The sequence below is a fragment of the Sceloporus undulatus genome, chromosome 8 (assembly GCF_019175285.1).
Source record: "Sceloporus undulatus isolate JIND9_A2432 ecotype Alabama chromosome 8, SceUnd_v1.1, whole genome shotgun sequence".
Lineage (NCBI taxonomy): Eukaryota > Metazoa > Chordata > Lepidosauria > Squamata > Phrynosomatidae > Sceloporus > Sceloporus undulatus.
The window spans coordinates 30,535,886-30,551,341 of NC_056529.1; the positions used below are offsets into that span (position 1 = coordinate 30,535,886).

Consider the following 15,456-nt stretch of genomic DNA (forward strand, 5'->3'; position numbering starts at 1 on the left):
TGATTCCCTTGGGCAGCATTCCCAATGATTCCCTATGGTCAGGTATTCCCCAATGGTTCCTATGGGCAAGCATTCCCCAATGATTCCCTATGGCAGGTATTTCCAAATGATTCCCTATGGCAAGCATTCCCATGTCCTATGGTCAGGTATTTCCCCAATGGTTCCCTATGGGCAAGCATTCCCCATGATTCCCTAGTCGGTATTTCCCATGGTTCCCATGGGCAAGCATTCCCCAATGGTTCCTTGGGCAAGGATTTCCCCAATGGTTCCTATGGGCAAGCATTCCCCAATGATTCCCTATGGTAGTATTCCCAATGTCCATATGGGCAAGATTCCCCCAATGTTCCTCTGGTCAGGTATTTCCCAATGGTTCCATATGGCAGTATTCCCCAATGTTCCTATGGGCAAGCGCTTCCCAATGGATTCCCTATGGGCAAGTATTCACAATGTCCTCTATGTCCAGGTATTCCCCAATGGTTCCCTATGGGCAAGATTCCCAATGATTCCCTATGGTCAGGTATTTCCCCACTGGTTCCCTATGGGTTTCCCAATGTGCATGTATTCCCCAATGGTTCCCTTATGGGCAAGTTCCCAATATCCCTATGGGCAAGCATTCCCCATGATTCCCTATTGGTAGGTATTTCCCCAGGTCCTTATGGCAAGCAATTTCCCATGATTCACTATCGTCAATGTGTATTCCCCAATGGTGGTGTTCCTATGGGCAAGCATTCCCCAAATGCTTCCCTATGGGCAGGTATTTCCCCAAGGTTCCCTATGGGGCAGATTCCCAATGATTCCCTATGGTCAGTATTTCCCCCATGTTCCTTAGGGATGATTCCCCATGATTCCCTATGGGCAGCATTCCCAAGCATTCTCTATGGTCAGGTATTTCCCCATGTTCTCCTATGGGCAAGCATTCCCAATGCTTCCCTTTATGGTCGGTATTTCCCCATGTTTCCTTATGGCAAGCATTTCCCCAATGATTTTTTTTTTTCCCTATGGGCAAGCATTTCCCAATGATTCCCTATGGTCAGGTCTTTTCCCCACTGGTTTCCCTTGGCAAGCATTCCCCACTGATTCCCTATGGTCAGGTTATTTCCCCAATGTTCCCTATGGGCAAGCATTCCCCCAATGGTTCCATCATTGACGTCTAGGTATTTCCCCACTGGTTCCTATGGAAAGCATTCCCAATGATTCCATATTGTCTTCCCCAATGGTTCCTTATGGGCAAGCATTCCCCAATGGTTCCCTATGGGCAAGCATTCCCCAATGATTCCCTATGGTCAGGTATTTCCCCAATGGTTCCCTATGGGCAAGCATTCCCCAATGGTTCCCTATGGTCAGGTATTTCCCCAATGGTTCCCTATGGGCAAGTATTTCCCCAATGGTTCCCTATGGGCAGGTATTTCCCCAATGGTTCCCTATGGGCAAGCATTCCCCAATGATTATGCAGTGGTTCCCAATCTTTGGTCCTTCAACTGTTTTGGACTTCACTTCCCAGAAGCCCTAGCCAGCTTTAGCCCACAGTCAGGAATTCTGGGAGCTGAAGTCCAAAACATCTGGAGGACCAAAGGTTGGGAAACCACTGCTCTATGTCTTCCCACCCGCAAAGGGAAGCCCTGAGGGGACCAACTGCAAACCCATGTGACAGTTGCCTTGTCTAGCCCACATTTGACAAGCTTGTTTGCAAGAATGTCATGGAGAACCTTGTCAAAGGCCTTGCTGAAATCAAGATATACTATATCCACACAGCATTCCCTTTATATATCAACTGGTTCAGTGGCACTCTATTATCATAAGGCTGCATACCTCCACAATAAAAAGGACCCTTTCCCCACGTAACTGAATGAGTTTACTTTAAGCCTTCACTAGTCTATTATCCCCTCTGTTGTAAGCCGCCCAGATTCCCAGTGATTGGGCGGTATATAAATAAAACCTATTATTATTACTAGTTACCGGTATACTACAATTTGTTCACTATTAATACAATTATTTTCTTAATATAGAAAACAGGAACATTACAAGCGGCTGGCAAGAACAAATTATTTATTGATAAACCAGAATAATTTATAGAGACGTTGAAATAATGTGTACGGATTTAGAAATAATTACTTTTTATATTCTCCACCTCAGTTCAAGTCAACGCTAATATATATAACAAAATCCCAAACCGATTCCCATAATTTAGGAGTTAAGTTTCTATTTTTTTTGTAATACACAAGTCGATTTATACAAATAAAAGGCACTAACGCATGAGTATTAGCAAATAAAAATGCAGAGATAATTGGCAGATTACAGGAGTGTGGCAATTCCATGATTGTTTGTGTGTACAAATTGCACTTTTGTGAACAGTTTAATTCAGAACATATAAACCTATGTTAAAAAGATACTGCTCAGATGTAGGATCTGTTCATGTTTTGAGGGATTTGAATGATAATAATTAAATGCGTTTCCTATGGATCTCCTATAATACACGCACAATAGCAAATCATTTTAGTTTACTAAGCAAATAGGAACATGAGGAAAAACAGTATTTTTCACAGAGTATCTCAGCAGCCAGACCAAAGTCCTTTAGACTACTGTTAGGTCCAACAGTATTTCACAGTATATTTACTTCTTTAAGAATGTGGAAGCAACCACCTTGGAGTTAAGCTAAGAAAAGAGGTAGACCGGCTTGCACTGCCTGACTGCGGGAAAGAAAACCCAAATCTCCTTTTAAACAAGCTTTCTAAGAAGTCATTTCCTTCTTCCGATGTCGTATTAAGAATTCAGCTTAAAAGGCTAGACTTTTTAAAAAATAAAATAAAGCACTGCATATATTAGGAAATGATTATATATAATCTATTGGGCCAAGATTAGGATGATAGGATTTATTATGGCATAATTTAGGCTTTGGGACATATCAAGTAGCATTAGCTTTTCATTAGTCATGAATTCCATCCAGAAAATGAAAACTGTAAATGTCTTTAACAAGGACAAATCCAAAGTGCTGTTTCCAGCTACTTGAAATAGTATAAGGGAAACTTGAAAGACATCGAAATAGTCTGTCAGAGCAAGTACAGAGTGTTATGGCATATCCCCCAAACTAGCCAGAGAGCCTTCCAGCCGCTAAGAGTATGCGTTGTGCATATATGCGCATGTACTACAAACTACCTCCAAGGGTTTTACCACTTGAGCCTCCTCTCCTGCCACAGTTGTGTTGTCTTTAAAAACGCTATTCAAGTAAGATTGCTTTCTTTACTATCACACCTTCATAACCACTGTGGGATTGTACCATATGATAGTCTTAAAGCCCTATCTCACAGCCTCCATGTTAAATTAACCTCTTTGGTACATGGGAGGGAACTGGGGAGCATGCATACATATGTGTACACACATACACACAAAATGCCCACCTAAGGCATGGGAACAGCAGGGAGGGAAGAAACTGGTCTATATGGATGAATTCCTTTGAATTATTTCCCCGATTGAGGGCTCCTGAAGGTGCAAGAGATGGAGAAGACAGGCCATCATCAGGGTCTATGAGATGGGAGAGACCAACCCAGCTGCAGCTTTCCAAGCCCTGGCTCCAATCCCTGGCCACCCTTCTCTTTCTTCTCCACTGTTACCTCAGGCTCCTTGCCCTGCTGTGCCCTCTGGTTGGAGAGGCATTTTGTGTGTATGCGCATCCCTGTAACTGCGCAGTCGAAGGAGTCTTGGAGTGTCCAATGCAATTCTGCTTTTTTGACCCACTGTTTCTGACAGGGCTGAGGTCCCTTAACCCCTTGAATAAGCAGGGGCTTCCTATAAAAGCACAATTGAAGTTTCACACTTAAATCGCAGCACATCCTAAGTGGGGCAAGAAGTCAACAACTGAATTTTTTTTAAAGTAAAAATAATAGCTTTTAAAACAATCTCCAATGCAGCAGCAGCAGCAGAAGAAGAACAGCAACAAGGTCATGCCATAGGCCAAACAGGGCACCATTTATACAACTGCAATTCTGCTTTACTTGCTTCATGTGATAAGCTCCTAAGAAAAACCTTTGAAGCCAATCCGCCTCCTCCAGTGTTACAGTGCCCTATTCCAAATAGTGTGATAGCAGGTTCGCTTTTCCAGATTTACTAGGTTTTAGAAGTCTCCCACCTCCTTTTAATTATTAAGCCTGCCCTATCAGGTTTGACAGAAGCTTCTGCTTTGTTTCAGGCAACAACCTGCCTTCAATCCTCCACCTGGATTTCCTACTTACTATCCTGCTTCTACTTCCTGCTACTCCCTTCCTTACAAATTGACACACTAATAAACTGTAGTGTTGCTAATGCAGAGAATTGTAACATAGGTTTTCCTGTATTTCCTCGAAAAATATGACATCTGATTTGCAAGTGTGAAAGCAACGCCCCACAGTTTTAGTGTTCAAATGCATCCTTTTGAGGTTATTTCAGGTCCTTACATCCTCTAAAAGGAATCAGATTTAAGGATGTGGGGACTGCTCACAGTATTCCAGTATGCCATTGTTTTTTAGTATGACACAGAAGCATTTTAGTATCCTCAAGTCTTTTTGAGATTTCTAAGATCTTTAGTTACCTGACATACTATTTCAACTAGAAAGAGATACTTGCTTCATGACAAGGTCCTCAATGACAGCATCTGCAGATCTAATAAGCAATAAATGGCTCAGTTTGCATTTGATCTATTCATTCACAGAAGTCCAGTGTTAGAGTTCACAGCTGAAAGTCATTGTCTGGTCCCCGATGGCCATGTTTACAATTTAGTAAGCAGACACTAGGTGACTATTCTGGATAGAAAAGCGAGTCCACGTCAAAATCTGTATGACTGCAATGCAAAGAGGAACCAGGCAAATCATGTAGAACATGGCATCATGGAGACCTAGAAACAATCTGGGGGGAAAGTCCAAATTTTTTAGAGTTCAGTAGTCACAGCACTCATGATAAAACCAAAGTAATTACAGTACATATATATCACAATTCTTTTCTCCTAACAGAATATTAAAAAGTCATATTAGCTTTCCTTTGCTGAATAAGTAAACAGTGCCTAAACGATGTGGAAAACATATCAATTCAACTTAAACAAATAATGGCATACTCAACTTTGAACAGGTAATGCTATCAAAGCTATGCATATAAATACATTTTTATAAAACATGTATTTCATCAAATTGTTTTTTTATTAATCTTTATTAAATTTTAATATATATAAAAATGAAGAAAGTCAAACACATTTCTATTCAATACGCTCATACATTATTCCTTTACTCTTCTCTCCCCTCCCCCCACCCCCCTTCCCCCTCTATTAGACTTGTGTTGCTGAGTTCTTAGCTATCCTTTTTTTAATTCCTCATAAAGTCCATCAATTGTTATCTCTTTATCTCTTATTTACCATTACTCTTCTGCTTTATTACTAAGACTATATTCCCGTACATCCTTTTCTTTCTCATTTTAACAAACCAAGTATTATCCCTTCACCTTACTTAATACATATTCTATATATTTACTATTATTTTTCTCTATATTGCTTAATTATTTTTCTATCTCTTATCAGATTGGTATATTTGCAGCAGCCTTGTCCAAATAACATTCCCTTCTTCATCTTCTTTCTCATTTAATGCCATTGTTAATTTATCCATTTCCCATACATCTAAACTTTTTTCTAACCAAATCTCTATATTTGGTACCTCTTTACTTTTCCATTGCGTTGCTAATACTATCCTTGCTATTGTAATCAGATATAATATGGTCTTCTTTTCTTTCCGTAATTCTTTATTTTCGATTATATTCAGCAGGCACATTTCCGGAAGCAATGGAAACTCCGTTTGGGTTATTTTCGTCAAAATCTTGTGTACTTTATTCCAAAATTTCTTAACTACGGGGCATGTCCACCACATATGATAGAAACTACCTATACCTTTTTCACATTTCCAACACAGTGCTCTGTCCTTTTTATATATTTTTGCTATTCTACTCGGGGTAAGATACCATCTATGTACCATTTTATAATAGTTTTCTTTAATGTCCATACATAATGTAAACTTAAGATCTTTCCCCCACGCTCTTTCCCAGCTTTCTAATTGTATATTATGCCCTATATTTTGTGCCCACTTCACCATTCCTTGTTTTATGTGATTTTGTTCTAGTTCCAACTTTAAAAAGATTTTATAAAATTTTGCTATCTTTTTATTGTTTTATAAAATATTTTCCCTATTTTGCTGACCTTGGATTGCACAGAAGAGTCCTGTAAAATGTGTGTCTAACATTTCATACAAATTATGGCATTCTCTGGAGGTGTATGTTTCTGAGATACTTGAGGCTTAGATAACAACATTTAGTGACAGTTCAAGAGAAGAAATTTACATCCCTGAATCATCACTCAGGACTGTTCTCTGACAAGAAGGAAGCAATTCTGTGGGGAAATGGAGCTTTGAATCAGGAACTCTTTTTCCCCCCAATTGCTGCAAACACAGGATTCACTGCAGTCATGGTCTGTATACAGTTCAATTTGCATTTTGGTTATGTGTTTAATATACTAAAGGACAGACTGGTCTGACTGCATTGAGAATGCAATTAGCTTATATGTGAATCTGCCTTTGGACTCTTAGTATTCTGGTAGTGATGGTGAAATCTGTAAGGTAATAAAACAAATCCCTTACACGTCTATCACTTACTGTGCATCAGGCTGAATGGCTTTATTATTCAGTTGCGCGTACCCAAATTGATTTAGTACTGTAACCACAAGCATAGGGGCTAAAGATTGGGCTGGTTTTGTAAACAGGGCATTTGTTCCAAAAACCATAGAGGAAAGTGGTGATCTGAAAAGTTAAGCAGAGATTTGTGTTATGAGCTATTATCACAGGAAATAAATTGTAAATTGTTATTTCACAATGTAACGATAATGGTTCAACAAGTATTAGAACGGGGGGAAATGTATCAGCCATTTGTACTTTAATGATTTGACCAACTAAGGCCCATTCACACTCAGAAATAACCTGGTGTGGAAACTGGCTATTTCCATGATTTGCCACGATTGAATCTCTCTGTGGCACTGATTTTCCACGATCGTGTCATTTTATCCCTAACTCCGTTCACATTGGCAACGGGATAAAATGCCATGGAGAGATTTGATTCTGGCAGGAGGGGGGGGGGGGAGAGGAAGAGGAAGAAGAGCGGAGGCGGTGGGATGCTCCGAATGGGATCACCTTTTGAGTTCCCATTGGCAGCTCCCGCAAAAACAACAACAACAACAAAAACCCAGTTCTTTTGAAAAGAACCACAGAAACCCCCATTTAAAAAAATCAGGTTAAGGGGGATTTGCACCATGCCCCCTGAAAACCAGGTCAGAAAACCCAAGCACAAGTGTAAATGACCCCCTAATTTGGGGCAGGAAAACTTGGCTCAAATGTGAACGACCCCAATTTAAACTGGTTTGGAGCCCAGTGTAAAATGTAGTGTGAATGGAGCCTAACTGTCCTTCTGAATGTGACCATAACCAAGGTCAGATATTGTTGTTGCTGCATGCCTTCACGTTGTCCACTTATGGTGACCTAAGGCAAACCTATCATGGGGTTTTCATGGCAGGTTTCCTCAGAGGGGCTTTGTCATTACCATCCTCTGAGGCGGAGGGACTGTGACGTTCCCAAAGTCAGTGCTGCACTCTAATTCTTCAAATCATGACAGAGGGGACATTTTTCTCTGAAGAATGAAAGGGCTACTTTTCCTCTCTAAGACCCACATAAAACAATATATTGTGTCCTATTGATTCCAATACATACATTTATTATTATCACTATTTTGTTATTGTTGTTAGCTGCCTTCAAGTCGACCTCGACTCATGGCGATTGTGTGAATGAGACATGTCCAAGACATCATGTCCTCAACTGCTCTAGTCCTGCACATTCAGGACTCTGTCCTCCTTGGTTAAGTCTATCCATCTTGTATGCAGTCTTTTTCTGTCTTCTACCTTTCCAAGCATTATAATTGCTTCTAATAAGTCATGCCTTATTAGAATGCACAAAATGCTCCATGCAAGCTTTCAAAGCTCCACTTCAAAAGCTTGCATGATGTATTTTGTTCATTTTTGGTTTGCCCAATAAAGCTATCACTGTTTTGTGCATTTTGGATATTACTATAAAAAGAAAAGGAAAAAATGTGTAATGGATTCCATATAAAGGAATTTACCAGCAACAGAATGCAGTGAGAAAAACTCTTCCCTGAGCTGGAACTTACCAATAGTACATAAAAAAATAATAATATAGCATTATTATCTATGATAAACATGTAGAAAGCATAAAAAACTTACCTTCTTTTATGTTTCTTTAAATCTTCATCCACAATATCAGCCAAAGGCAGATTAAACAAACTGAAAGAAGCTTGAACAATTACCCTAAACAAACAGGAAAGCAGGTTAGATATTCATTATTCTTGAGAAATAAAATTTGTATACCAAACATTTTAAATACCACAATATTTGCACTGTGTACCATTCACAAAAACATCAATAAAACTGAACAGCTGAAGATAAATATCAGAACTCAATTTGTAGCCAAAATAAACATTCCAGAACTGAGCAGATAAAAGTCCAAGGCATTTAAAATGTGTTAATCCTTGCTTTTCTAACCTCAAAATTTGTTGCTTAAATTTGTTGTGCTGCACTTAAATTACACGGTGAATCTATGTCCCTTATTTCCTTAAATTATCCCCAAAGAACAATAAATGGGGAAAGTAATAGTTAATACCCAGGAACTTTGCCAGTGATGCTAATAACTATTTACAATTAATATTTCCAATAATCAATATAAGAATATAAGAGTCCTGATAGTTCAGAGATCTTTCTATTCCAGCTTTCCACATCTTCCCAGGTGTTTCTGCCTATAATTTCCATCAATCCCAATTGCTGTTGTTGTGTGACTTCCTTCTGACTTATGGCAACCCTAAAATGAATCTACCATGGAGTTTTCCTGGCAGAATTTGTTCCCAGGAGATTTGCCCTTGCCTTCCTTTGAGGCGGAGAGAATATGACTTTCCCAAGTTCATCCATTGGATTTCCAGGACTGGGCAAGGATTCAAAACCTGGTCTCCAGAATCACAGTCCAACCCTCAAATAACTACACCATTTTGGCTCCCAGATTGTATGGCTAATGTAGGGATAATTGTATCTGTAGACCAAAACATGCGGTTTTCCAGAATGGAGGTGTCTGATCTTGTCCGGTACCCGTAGTCTGTTTCCCAAAAGTAGCCAAGGAAAAGTTTCCAGGAAGTTTACATTCAGGATATGAAAGCAACGGTCAATATTAAAGCCATCCAGAGGAACAGGTACAAACAGATCATTCCTATATGAATATGTCTAATCCCTTTTTAAAGGTACAGTGGCCTTCAGCAAGTAAATTTCTATACTGCTTATCAGTACACTTAAGCACTCCCTACGCGGTCCTGAATGTAAACTTCCTCGAAACTTTTTCTTGGCTACTCTTGCACCCAACAAGCTGGGTACTCATTTTAGCAACCTTGGAAGGATGCAAGCTTGAGTTGACCCTGAGCCCCTGGCTGATATTGAACTCACAATCTTGTGGTTTGTGAGTGAGTGGCTGCAGTACAGGCATCTAACCACTGCTCCACCGAAGCTAGGTCAATTAGCAGTGTAAAAATCATTACACATTGCCAGGACTAGGTATAGTACCAACAATATTCCCCACTGCCTGGTACAACTGTTTCCTCCACCATCCAGAGCACAGGAACCCACTGAGAGGATTTTGCTGAATCTACTACTGTGCCCCTGCAACCTTTAAGCTCACGGGGGCCTGTTACAGACTGCCCAGCCAAACCGTGCGACTCCTCTGCAAAGAAGGAGCGCGAAAATCGCGTTCCTTCCGGCAACCCGGAAGAGACGCCGCAAGTGTCAAAGCGTGCACTCGTGGCGTCACTTCCAGGCCACGACGTGCGGACGCAGAGCGTCCATTACATCAAAATGGTGGCGGCCGTGTGGAACAGCCGCCGCCATTTGTTACGGACTCTGTCCGTAACAGGGTAAGGGGCGTCTGGAAGAGACGCCTCTTTTTCAAAATGGGACGTCCTAAGGACTTCCCTTATGGCAGTCTGTAACCCGCCTTAGATGAGCTCTCTGAAGCGTGGGTCAAATAGCTAAATTCCTCAAGTGGAAAAATGCATTTTTACTTACATGTTTCCTGTGAGATAAATGGCCAAAATATAGTAGTGTTCTACGCCTAGAAAAATCATGGCAGCTGCAGCTATCCCTTCCAAGTAGAAGGAAAATAAGACAATCTTATAGTAACCAAATTTCCGCAACAATGCTTGACTGATGAGCACAAGGCACTGAAATGAAAGAGAAAATATTTATCTCTGTATGATGCTGTAATCTTGTTAAAGAGACGCTAAAGGTTTCTAGCGTTGCTTCACTGGATTTTAATAATTAAGAAATGTACATAAAAATATAGCTCAATAACAGAGAGTTCATCTCAGTAATGTGTCCAATGTCCCAGTATCAGGAAATAGGAAGTACCAGATGGAGTCACAGGAGTTTATCACACTGGGGCTAATTTCAGCATTAAAGAGAGATTCGGCTTACTTCTTTTACTATTTCTAAAAGGAGGGGGGGAGGTGATAGTAAGCTAGAGTTTTTCCCCTTGTAAAGGCTACATGAAAAGAAACAGATTATCTAAATTGATCACTGCAGGACATGTAAAAATTTAACAGCCCGTCTAATATCTAACTTGTGCCGTTTTCCCCTCCTACTCTCTCTTATAATTGGCACAAATGAATGCAAAATAACCGCACAAGGAAAATGGTATTAAAGGCTCCAAGAAGGCAATTAATGAATAACAGGAGGGTTCGCATTAGTGGCCCCTTTAAAGGAACTTATAAGTATCAATGCTACAGCTTACTTTCCAAGAGCAAGGGATGCTCCCCAACACTGCCACGCACCTCTTAAGCACATATGTTTTAGAATTTATACTTATTCCTGTCAGTCAACGGGAAGAATTTTCTGTGAATCAACACCTTTTCCTTTTAAGAGAAAACAAAGCCAGGTTTTCTGCCTACCTGAGGACAAATAAAGCCTGCTCCATACATGATGCTTCTGACAGAGGATGCAAGAACATCCTTTGGGATGAGGTTATCTGCAAAGATCATCATGAAGTTGTTGCAAAACGCCAAGTGGAAGACTTGGAAGAAGTTCATGGTCACAAACAGCAAAAAGTTCTTCTGAGTCATGATCTCCTTTGTCAACAAAATTACAGAAGACCAAGAGAGAGATCTCTCAGCACTTTCTGAAGCAAACTCCTCTGCCAAAGACTCCTTTTGTTCATACTCAGTAGTGCTATACAGTCCAGTGTAACACATGCAAGCTGTTGCTACTACTCCTACTAGAACGGTAAAGACTTGAAAAGAGATGAAGTTCTCCATGTTATCTGTAATTAAGCCACAGAAAAGGATGCTGGTCGATCCAACTAAGCTTGCTACCTGGTTATACTTAATAAGCTGGAGTCTACTTTCATGTCTAGTGGAAATTTCAGCAAAGAGTGCACATTGTGCGAGCAAAACAAATGTAAGGAGGCCATCAAAAGCACACAAAGCGACAATAAGATGAAGCCCGCTAAGCCAGTCATCTTCTTCATATTGTTTCCAAGGAAACCAAGGAAGCAGAAAGGCCAAGGCATACAACGGAGCTCCATATAAAATGGAAAGCTGACGTCTGGAGCAGCATGGTACTCTGGAGTTGTCTTGAATATACCCAAACAGAGGGTCATTAATGGCATTCCATATCATAAAAACAACCTGGGTAAAAACAAAATACAGACATTCATTTGTTAAAATGCTTTTCCCCACTTTGCAGAGCTCAACAAAAGTCACAAAGCAGCTTATGCAAATAAACACTGTATCAAAAAATGCAACATGAAATGGATTAAATAGATGAATTATTTGATACATTTGAGCAATTAAGCAATTCATCACTGATCAACAAAAACAGCAATATAGGCCTGTTACTGACTGCCAAAATAAAGCTGCTTTGGGTCTCTTGGAGGCATGCTATTTAAATGATGCATAGGTCCTAAGAGTCCGGAGGTTGCGCCAAAGCCACTCTCCATTCCTAAGCACTGGAGGGCAGCTTTGATGCAGCTTCCAGATTCTTAGGATGCATGCATCATTTAAACAGCATACCTCCAAAGAGACCCGAAGCAGCTTTATTTTGGCAGTCTGTAACAGGCCATAGAAAATATTAAAATGTAAAAAGAAATGTTAAAAGGCTTAGCTAATATTGCAACAATTTCTTGTAACACACTGTTTAATTCTGAATTCAAAAGAATTAACTGCTGAAAAATGAACGCACAAAAATCAAATGTGAAAGTTTAGTGTACCTGTGCTTGATGGAACGCGGCCTCTGAGATTTTGTATCGGATTAAAAACAGTTTAACGTAATAGAAATTGAAGATGCTATTCATCATCCCAGCGCCCAGCGTGGTCATGGAGTATGCCAAGGCATTGCGATGAATCCCGGAGATAAACTTCATTTCTCAAATGTGGTATTCTTTGTCTTCCCTAGGATAAAATATATACTAATAAAAAAGGCACAGGTGGTTGTAATTTCTATCAGTAGCTGAGCACTCAAATAATATTAGTCGCTCAGTCTTATACAGAAGTAAATCCTGCTTTGACAGAGGAATCAATAGAATACATAATACTGCAGTCCTGTGAGGGTTTACTTGGAAACATACGTTTATGTGTGCAGAATTCAAAGATCTGGCCATGGAAGAAGTCATAATGTGGACACTAGGGTTCAGAAAATGGTACAACATCAGAGAGAAGACAATCTAGCTGCACAGGCGGTGAAGAGAATGGTTGGGAATACAAGGCGCCATCCACTTCCCACATTTCAGACGGGAAAGATTGGTAACCTTGATAAAGGACCACTTCAGGAAAACAAGACAAAGTGTAGCATCATGCAACAGACAAATGGAGGTGTATCAATTCAGTAGATCAATTGCATCTTTAAGCCTTACAGAGAATCAGGTGATGAATTCTGAAGATACTTAAGACGTATGATGAAACAAAGCAAAATCATATTCAGTTACCATCTGAATTCCACAGCTTTTTTTTTAACTAGTAAACTTAATTGTCCATTAAAACAAAACAAAAAAAGATCTAGCCATGTCAGTCTGGAAAATCAGTATGTAAAGAGCTCTAGTCGCACCTTTGAGACTAACTGAAAGGAAGAAGCTGGTAGCCTGACCTTTCATAGACTTGAGCCTGCTTCCTCAGATGCATTTGGTGGAGTGGAGAGTTCAGAGACCAGAACTATATAAGCCAGTTGTGTTAGAGAACGTCAATTGAAATTCAAAACCTTGTGGGTATGGAGATGGACAGATATACAGAGCAAAAGGCTACACATGGCCACTCACTTAGAAAATGACAAATGAGCTCCTCGGAGCGCACAACCATTAAATGCATCGATGTAGCTATTTTGTGCAGCATTGGACAGATTGTGAAGCGTCAAGTAACACATTTATGTTAATAATAAACGTAACCAAGTTTGTGTGATCTTTTTACTAGGGACAATATGATTTTTATTATGAAGTTCCGCTATATGAATAACTTTCAGTAGCCTTACTAATATATTTTGAAGGGAGAAATTGTTGTCAGGAATGGGATTCATATTCCTAGTGGGATTGTACAATAAAGCGGCGACAATTCTGTCACAAATAAACAGTGTGACAGTTGTGGTAAAGTATTGCTGTATGTGACAGGATGTTGGGTTATGCTGCAGGCATACAAAGACAGCAGATGAAAAGGATTGGCAAGATTAAATTGGATGTATACATGATATATGATTTTAATCATCGCTTACACATGCTTTTCTTTTCCTTTGTTACTGCCCAGGTTTGAATATGGTGGAAGTGAAGTACTTTCCATTATCCTCGATGAGTTGAAACCATTTTTGCTTTCCCCATTTTGCTGCCCTAATCAAAGTGAATGTGGTCAGAACGGACATCTTTCCATAGTGACCCTCTGAACATGGTCCACAAGAGGGCAACATTTTCTCACCTATCTATCCTTGTAGCAAGTCACATTATGGACTTGGGGTCGCTATAACTCAGAAACAAAACAGTGTTGGTGAACCTGTTAAGAGACTAAGGGGCTCAACAGACTGCCCTAAAGGGGTGGCGGGACACCGCATGCCGCAGCCCTGATCTGGCCTTTCGAGGTCGCAAAAAGGGGCTTCTTTTTGCACCCTTGAACAGGTGCCATAACCGCGGCATGCGGTGGCACACTGGGGACGAAGTCAGGGCTGCGTCATCTGGACTTAACGCCCCAACTCTGCCCCCAGGCCGGTTTGTACAGGGCCTGAGTGCCCAAACTCAAAGACATTCCCGCATCGGATGTTACCCCGTGCCGAGGGGGGAGACATCTACCTTCTGGGGGCAAGACTTCCCCAGAGACAGTTGAAGGCCTGGGAGGGCAAGGGAAGAGGAGGAACAGAAGCACTCCTGCTCCTAATCTTCTCCCACCCTCCCGTCTCTCTGCATGCCCCCCAAAATGGCTTTGCATGCTGAGAGGGCACCCCGCGTGCCGTAGGGTCGCTACTATGGACTTAAAGGGAAAGGTGAAAAAGTCAGCCATAGATAGAGCATGAAGCATGTTTTGTGAAACAAGCCAAAAGAAAGATCAGATAGCAGAATTTATCTTTCTCAATACAGTCTGCCCTTGTCTCACACGGACTTTGCATACGCCGATTTGAGCGCATGTGGTCCACGGGTGGCAATGGGGAAAGCGCGCCACCATAACATTTAATGGGACTTGAGCATAGATAGTCTTTCCCACATGTGTGGGTGGCCCAGAAAGCATCCCATGTGTATGGGGAGAGGCGGGCTGTATTTAGATCCAATCTTAGGGTGAATTAGAGGCATAACAGCACCGACTGGACTGCTCTCTTTAAAGTGGTGCCGCCTGGAGGACACATTAAGAACACGGAACGCCATGGCAATTAGAAGTGGTACCAAACTGGATTATTTCTCCAGTATGGACAGAATTCTGCACCCCTAAACTGTATTATCCTCATAATTTTCAACACAAGTTAAGGAACATTTAGCGCCTTTTGGCCAAAACACGTGTCGCACCGCTCACAAAGCAACGCGACACGCGTTTAAGGGCCTCTATAAGCCCCCTTTTGGTCAAAGCTATGTACTCCCAAAAAGGCCTCAGTGCCGCCTGGGCCCGGTTTCCATGGCAACGGCCGCGCGACCCTCGCAGCCACCCTCCCCCTGAAAGCGCAAGAAAGCACTGACTGACCGGCTTTGTCGTTTCGAGCCGCGAGGAAAAACTCGGAAGGCGGGCCTTGGCATTGAAATCCCCGCCCCCTTTTATCCTATTGGTCAAGGGGAAAGGGGCTCCGCTTGTGATTGGCTGGAGGGGTGGTCCATGCCGGCGTGCGATTGGTCGCTCGCGGAAGGGAGCGGC

The 15,456-nt window shown here is 41.2% G+C and overlaps 1 protein-coding gene across 2 annotated transcripts; it reads right to left on the minus strand.

Annotated features, from left to right (window-relative positions):
• Positions 1-2,029: 2,029 nt before the first annotated feature.
• LOC121937471 (transmembrane protein 180-like) lies at positions 2,030-15,349 on the minus strand. 2 transcript variants are annotated; one of them, XM_042480672.1, is made up of 8 exons: positions 14,044-14,228; positions 13,847-13,958; positions 12,360-12,540; positions 11,044-11,778; positions 10,163-10,317; positions 8,288-8,371; positions 6,657-6,800; positions 2,030-4,875 (listed from the first exon to the last, which is right to left on the minus strand). In XM_042480672.1, exons 3-8 carry the CDS (start codon positions 12,510-12,512, stop codon positions 4,746-4,748), a joined length of 1,401 nt encoding a protein of 466 aa, XP_042336606.1. In that variant the 5' UTR covers positions 12,513-12,540; positions 13,847-13,958; positions 14,044-14,228; the 3' UTR covers positions 2,030-4,745. The 2 variants fall into 2 exon arrangements, with proteins under 2 accessions (XP_042336606.1, XP_042336605.1); XM_042480671.1 differs by lacking the exons at positions 13,847-13,958; positions 14,044-14,228 and adding an exon at positions 15,289-15,349.
• Positions 15,350-15,456: the final 107 nt, after the last annotated feature.